Source organism: Aedes albopictus, chromosome 2 (assembly GCF_035046485.1).
Source record: "Aedes albopictus strain Foshan chromosome 2, AalbF5, whole genome shotgun sequence".
Lineage (NCBI taxonomy): Eukaryota > Metazoa > Arthropoda > Insecta > Diptera > Culicidae > Aedes > Aedes albopictus.
The window spans coordinates 499,248,446-499,256,215 of NC_085137.1; the positions used below are offsets into that span (position 1 = coordinate 499,248,446).

The 7,770-nt window shown below is 41.2% G+C and overlaps 1 protein-coding gene across 1 annotated transcript; it reads right to left on the bottom strand.

Moving 5' to 3' along the window:
- Positions 1 to 5,027: 5,027 nt before the first annotated feature.
- LOC109622580 (Golgi-associated plant pathogenesis-related protein 1) lies at positions 5,028 to 5,826 on the bottom strand. Its single transcript, XM_020076972.3, has 3 exons — positions 5,492 to 5,826; positions 5,182 to 5,420; positions 5,028 to 5,109 (listed from the first exon to the last, which is right to left on the bottom strand). Exons 1-3 carry the CDS (start codon positions 5,711 to 5,713, stop codon positions 5,028 to 5,030), a joined length of 543 nt encoding a protein of 180 aa, XP_019932531.3. The 5' UTR covers positions 5,714 to 5,826.
- Positions 5,827 to 7,770: the final 1,944 nt, after the last annotated feature.

Sequence of the window (7,770 nt, forward strand, 5' to 3'; positions counted from 1 at the left end):
TGTGAATTAGGTTGCCTTTTGCTGCGGCTTCACACGTCCTTAGTAATTGAAAATGATGAGCTCTATAATGGATAAGAAAATAGCTCTATAATAGATAGGAAAAATCTCTGCTGATATTTTTAGTAGCAAAGTATAACGCCAACGATCTTTTACTTCAACAGCATAACTTGAAAGAATAACCTATGTTTATAAAAGGAGAAATTTTCGATTATAATACTATTTGTAGTAGATACAGGTAGGCCATGACTTAGGGCATAGAATAGTTTGACGTTAGACTGGCTCATAATGTAATAAACTCTTGAAGCAGAAAGACGTTGGCTTATTACTTCTACACTATTTATCAAAGGTTCCTCATTTTTTGTCTTTCCAGCCTTATTTAATGATATTTTAATAAAAGCATTTTGTGTTCAGTCTTACGAGCACTCAGCCTTTTGATATTCACCCTTTTATTAGCATCTCGGCTTATAGAGACGAAAAGGTCAAAATAATGCAATTCATTATTAGACCACGAAACCTAACCTCCAAAATGTTTGGCAATGCTCAGGTCATTTGATAGACCACACACAAGTAAGATAAAAACAAAAAATATCTCTCTACTTCACCGACCTTGTTTACGTCTTCATTTTGCTCATGTTTTTTTTTTTTTTTTTTTTTTTTGTAGGGTTACTTATCACTGCGACCATTTCTCTGATCTATTGTGATACACCACCCACTTTAATGTTTAACCGTATCTCAAGGCGATAGGTCACTATGAGTAGAGACCCTCTGCACATGATTGTCGGTATCTTCCCAGCAGGGAAGAATATATCGTATAAAATGAACTACCTTACAAGGAAATAACGACCATATATCAGAGGGCTGTAAAAATCCCTTGTCAAAATACTTCAGCCTTGTGCTATAAAGCACAATACAGTCACATAGCAAATGTTCAGAGGTCTCAGTTTCCTCATTGCAAAAACGACAAACATCCTCTTCGACTATTTTGATAAGCCTTAGGTGATATTTGACTAAACAGTGGCCTGTTATTAGTTCTGTGTATGTACACAGGTGCGGCTCCGTGGTCGTGCGGCTAGGGTCACCAAGTTCTTAGGCGCATCGTGCTGAGGAGCGCGGGTTCGATTCCCGCCGCAGCTGTCAGGAAAAGTTTTCGGCTGTGCCACTGGGCGTTGCATGCTAGTCCGTTGTCTAGTGTCGTGCTTCCTTCAAAGAGCGAAAAGCTCACTGGAAGCATTAAACGTGTCCGTGTCTTTTTTTTTTTTTAAAGAAGTTTTTGTGTAATAGAAATATTTGGAGTAATAAACTTTTTGGATTGTCGTGCACCTTGGGTGTTATTCCAGTTGGTTATCATCATGACCTTTTCCCAGTTCCTGAGCTCCATTTTTATGGAACATGGAGACGTCCCACAAAAAGGCTCTGGCCCTAGTAGAGGTTTAGATGATCCCATTCTTGCAAGTTTATCTGCTTTTTCATTCCCATCTATTCCATGGTGACCAGGCACCCAGTAAACGTTAATGGAATTGTTAGCAGACAACTGTTGCAGCAAGAGGACACATTCCCATACCAACTTCGAAGTACATGTGTATGATTTCAAAGCTGCTAAAGCTGCCTGACTATCCGAGAAAATGCATATGTTTGAATGTTTGTATTTTCTTTTTAAGCAAATAGTAGCGCATTCTAGTATTGCTTGTATTTCAGCTTGGAAGACGGTTGGCCATCTACCCATAGATACTGACAAACTAACACCAGGGCCAGTAACTCCAGCTCCAACTTGATCGTTTTGTTTCGATCCATCAGTATAAAATACGATTGATCCTGGACGAATTAGCGGTCCTTCTTCGTCCCAAACTGTACGATCCGGCTCTATAACATTATACATGCGTTTGAAATTGAATTGTGTTTCCATCCAGTCATTATTGACTGTAACTAATGGATTGACTTGAATTTCTTTTAGAACACTCAAATGTCCTTTGATGTCGCCATCATATAAGACCTTGGTACGCTTAAGCCGAATTGCGGTTTTTTCGGCTTCCAGCTGGACATATTGATGTAACGGGAGAATATTTAGCATAGCATCTAATGCATTTGTAGGAGTGCTACGCATTGCACCTGTTGTTGATACAGCAGCGAGTCTTTGTATTTTTCCCATTTTTTTAATCATTTTCATTTTCATTTTTATTTTGCAGCATTTGGTGGGCCAATAAGAGCGCAAGTCAATCCAAAGCCGAAGATCAAGGAGGGGTAATGGCCGTAATAGTCCGTGCGGACCACATGAACACCATCGGAGGGGTAATGTTATGGGTTGGGGGAAGGAATTGGAGTGGACTTGACACAATTATGCAAATAATACGGCGAAATTCAATGAAACATGGGTTTAACCCTCCACTTCCCATGGTTGTTCTAGCTAGAGAGCACCATCGATTTTCGACGAAATCGGGACAAACGGAATTAGATAAATATGATGCAATAATTTTTAGAATATGACTGTAACCTCATAAGTTGAACCCAACTACTAACTACTTGTTTCAATAGTAGAACTATTGATAAACAATCAAGGACCTATTGGTTTACAACAAAACAAAGTTCATTGATTTCGAAAAATTCAGCCAATTTGAAATATTTTTTGTTCAAGCGCTTCTTTCGGAAACGCTTTTTTGGCATAGAAATAGTCGTTTAAATTCGTGGGAAGGGAAGGGTTTGATTGGTTATAGATGAAAAATATGCAAATTAATTTTGACTTGAAAATAAATAAATAAAAAAACAATGAAATCATTTTAGCTGTCTAAATTCAAAAATAAAAAAAATGAAAATTCAAAGACTAAACCTTCTTTTCTAGACCCAAGAAAATTCAAATCCCAATTTAATTGAATGTGTTGTAATCCTGGCATGTCGTTAACGTCTTTATATCCTAATTCCTACCTGTTACGTTATCGGATATCTTTGGTTATGCCACAATAAGAACTAGGAGATAAACAAAAACACGTATGGTCTTTCGGAAGGCTATTACGCTGAAAATTACTGAAAATACAGTACAGGTCGGACTCGACTATCCGGATTCAAACTCTGAAGCCTCCTAAAACCACATCTGGCAAACGGAATGATGTACAAAGCTGAAATATTTACTGGATACTAATCAAAATTAGCTTGACAAAATGTCAAAATTTTAGCTTTATACATACAGCATTTCGTTCCCCAGACACACGTTTCCGAAGCTTCAGAACCCGACTCCGGACAATTGAGTCCGACCTGTACAAACGTATTACGTGGTATTACTAACACTCAAAATGGGAGCTCCTGCTCAAACGGTTCCAAATTCTATGCACCCGTTTGGAAGATATGTATAAATAATAATGAAAAAAATCCATGTTTAATACTGTTATCCTGCCCATAGTTTCCTATTACTAGCTACTTTTGTCTAGGCTCAACTGGTAGTTTCTAGCGTCAATTGTCTTCTATAGAATAGATTCCTAGAGCAATAATGATGAGTAGTAAGTGTAACGTAGATACCACCCACACCCAATTTTACGTAACGCTCCTCAAAATCTAACTGCAATTCCTAAAATATTGGGGGTATGCAAGCTGAACTATGACATTGCTTTGGAAATTGTGATAGGCTCTCTGCGGAAACTCCTCTGGTCCCCATTAGTATTTACGGCCGATTTTTTCACCTCTGCAGGCTGAATCAGAAATGAATAAATTGGCGCGCAAAGTGCTAATGGGTTAAGCCCTCCCCTCGCGTCAAGATCGAATATCCATGAGGAGGGTATTTTTCCCAGTTTTTTAATCGCACATTTTTCCTTAGTTTTTGGCCACCACACCAATGAAGCATATGTAATTCTGGGTCTTACGATAGCCGTGTAAATCCAAAGGATCATAGCTGGTCGCAGTCCCCATTTACTACCAATGGTTCTTTTACTTATCCACAGTGCATTTGTTGCTTTGTCTATCTATGGCATAATTCAAGTGTGAATTCCAGTTTAATTTACTATCCAAAATAACTCCCAAATATTTTACTTCTGATGAAAGTGTCATTAAAGTCCCTTTCATATGAATATTGGAAATGTTGAATTTTTTTCTCTTAGTAAACGGAATGATGTTTGTTTTATGAGGGTTGATGTCCAAACCTTCAGACATACACCATTTAATCGTATATTTATTTGTTTTATTGATGTTTCTCGGTGAGCCAATGAAAACTATTGGTTTAACGTTGTGACGTTTCGGCTTACTGCTTTACTTCAGCCATCCTCAGACAATTTCGATCACCGCAGCAACTTTCACCTTCTTTACTGCTGGGCGATCACGTACCTAGAGAAGGTACGTGATCGCCCAGCAGTAAAGAAGGTGAAAGTTGCTGCGGTGATCGAAATTGTCTGAGGATGGCTGAAGTAAAGCAGTAAGCCGAAACGTCACAACGTTAAACCAATAGTTTTCATTGGCTCACCGAGAAACATCAATAAAACAAATAAATATCAGTTAACGGTGATTAACACATCCAATTAAAACCATTTAATCGTGTGGTTCAAAGCTGTTTGCATTCTGCTCGCAATCACACTGTCATATTTTCCCCTGACAATGTCGTCGGCAAACCCAATTACTTCAAATCCTTGTGATTCTAAACTTGTTAGTAGTTCATCCACCACAAGAGACCAGAGAAGTGGCGATAGAACGCCTCCTTGTGGACATCCTTTCACTGCTTTGATTGATATGGTTGAACTACCTAGAACTGACGAAATTACACGTTTCGATAACATTTCATTAATCCAATTAACGATACATATGTCGAAGCCACGCTTCAACATTGTCCTCGTCATGGATCTGTAGGATGCATTATCAAATGCTCCTTCAATATCAAGAAAAGATGCTAGTAAAATATATTTCGTTTCATACGTTGCTCATGTTACATTCGTCAAGTGATCTGAGAACTGTCATACATTTTAGAGGTTAGGTTTCGTGGTGTAATAAAGAATTCTCACCTTGTGGATACAATAATTTAATCGTTGAACATTATCAATTTAAAAAATTACCTTCATCTAGTTTCGAGTAACATTCACTGGGTATTGACCATTAAAGTTCCCGGGTGGATCATAGTTACAAACTACAAATATGGTATTGCTGAAATTAAAAAGTAGGTTTCAACATTTAAATATTTAACATCATATATACAGATACGCAATGCAAACTCACCCATTTCGAGCAAAACCCACTCCTAGTTCCTTAGTGTTCTTCCAAACCACCTGAGTGAAATGACCAACCTTACTGAAATTGTTCGGATTCACTTCTCCAAAGCGGTAGTCCTTGATTTCGTCGTACCAGCTACGAACCACCTCCTCACCGGTGAGGTTCGGCTTTCCAAAGCAAGCATACAAATTCTCACCATAGCGATTGTTCGATCGATGTTGCATTACGTTGCGGGAGGAAATGTCCTGTAAGAAGTTAAATCTTAGAATCTCCACCAACCGTAGATATTCTTTCTATTGCATTGAGGGACACTTACGGCAGCCCATTCCTGCGCATAGCGGCTAATGTCTGGATTTAGCTTCAATGGCGAAGCAGAGTGTCTGGTACGTAAGCGATTGTGTTCGGTTAAAACTGCAGTAGCGAAGGTCGTTGAATCCGTTACGTTGCTAACCTCTATTGACTGAATGGAACGATTGACTACGATTCGATTGTTTGCGCCCGCTTCTGCTCTTTCATAAACACTGCTACAGACACCCATAAGAGCCGCAATCAGACAAAACTTTGAATTATTTTGAATTGATTGATAATGATAGTGTCAGTTGTTTACGTTTTTCCAGGTTCGTCTCATGTTCTCGATTTAGAAACCCAGCATACTACGCTCTCATTAAGTTCTAACCTGTTCTAACTACGTTATTCTAATGAAGTTTCAAAGGGCAACATCAAAACTGCAAAGACCAAGGCAAAGACAACACACCTTGGGTGTAATTTTTTTTTGTTGTATTTATACTTGATGAGGAAATCTAATCGAAGATAGCTGTGAATCGGCCTTTCACTTTTCTATTGGAATGGGGCGGATTACCCCCTTCCGTCCAGTTTCCCAGATCCTGACAGACATGTGACAGGCTTTGTTGTTTTTTAGCTGTTGGATGGCATCGTTGGGAAGTTATCAAGCCGGCTTCATCAACGGCCGGTCGACAACGGACCAGACCTTTACCATACGGCAAATCCTCCAGAAATGCCGTGAATACCAGGTCCCAACACAGCACCTGTTCATCGACTTCAAAGCGGCATACGACAGTATCGACTACGCAGAGCTATGGAGAATCATGGACGAAAACGGCTTTCCTGGGAAGCTAACTAGACTGATTAAAGCAACGATGGACGGTGTTCAAAACTGCGTAAGGGTTTTGGGTGAACTATCCTGTTCATTTGAATCTCGCCGGGGACTGCGACAAGGTGATGGACTCTCATGCCTACTCTTCAACATCGGGAAGGTGTGATGCGACGAGCTGGGCTCAACAACCGGGAAACGATTTTCAAAAAATCCGGACAATTTGTGTGCTTTGCGGACGGCATGGACAACCAAAACATTTGGAACGATGGCAAAGGTCGGACTGGTAGTGAATGCCTCAAAAACAAAGTACATGCTGGTAGGCAGAACCGAACACGACCGGATCCGTCTGGGTAGTAATGTTACGATAGATGGAGATGGGATACTTTCAAGGTAGTGGAGGATTTCGTCTACCTCGGATCCCTACTGACGGCTGACAACAACGTGAGCCGTGAAATTCGGAGGCGCAACATCAGCGGAAGTCGGGCCTACTACGGGCTCCAGAAGAAACTGCGGTCGAAAAAGATTCACCCACGCACCAAATGCACCATGTACAAAACGCTAATAAGACCGGTGGTCCTCTACGGGCACGAGACATGGACCATGCTCGAGGAGGACCTGCAAGCACTCGGAGTTTTCGACCGACGCGTGCTAAGAACGATCTTCGGCGGTGTGCAGGAGAACGGCGTGTGGCGGAGAAGGATGAACCACGAGCTCGCTGCCCTTTACGGCGAACCCGGCATCCAGAAGGTGGCCAAAGCCGGATGAATACGGTGTGCATGGCATGTTGCATTAATGCCGGACAACAACCCTGCAAAGCTGGTGTTTGCAACTGATCCGGCTGGCACAAGAAGGCGTGGAACGCAGAGAGCGCGATGGGCGGACCAGGGGGAGCATTGGGCGCGACCGAGGATGGAGAGCGGCAGCCACAAACCAAATATTGTGGCGTACTATTGTTGATTATGTATTGTCTTAATGGTGTTGAACAAATAAATGTATGTATGTAATGGCATCATTCACTTCGTTCAGCGTAGGAGTAGGTTCATTCCCACCCTTTTGAGTTTCCTTGTCCTGTCACGGTCGCCATGTGCCGGAGTGCCTTTGATGGAGAATGATCTTGAAAATGATCGTTCAGTCTGTGCAACCTCTGGTTGAAGACGGTGTCTTTTTTTAAACATAGCTGTCGTATCGCAGCGAAAATACACAACACAAAAAGTAGCCGGTAATTCGAACTTCTTCAACTTCCGGAAGCCTCCGAATTCAGTAACTTCTCCATGCACTCTTCGTCGATCTGCTGATCCCACTCCACATCCTGTACGCCATAGGCCCTCAATGATACAGTGAAATCGGACAATAGTCCTAACGGCTTGAAAAATCTCTTCACGCAGCTCAACAGGATCCTTTCGATCTGTAGCTGTTAGCTGTGAGCTTGGCAAATGAGTTCGGGCCGAACTCCACACGATCCTCAATACTGGCTCGGACAC

Coding starts and splice junctions, on each gene's coding strand:
- LOC109622580 (XM_020076972.3), bottom strand. CDS start 5,713: ATGGGTGTCTGTAGCAGTGTTTATGAAAGAGCAGAAGCGGGCGCAAAC. Junction 5,421..5,491: donor ATGCGCAGGAATGGGCTGCC/GTAAGTGTCCCT, acceptor AACTTCTTACAG/GACATTTCCTCCCGCAACGT. Junction 5,110..5,181: donor GTGGGTTTTGCTCGAAATGG/GTGAGTTTGCAT, acceptor TTTTAATTTCAG/CAATACCATATTTGTAGTTT.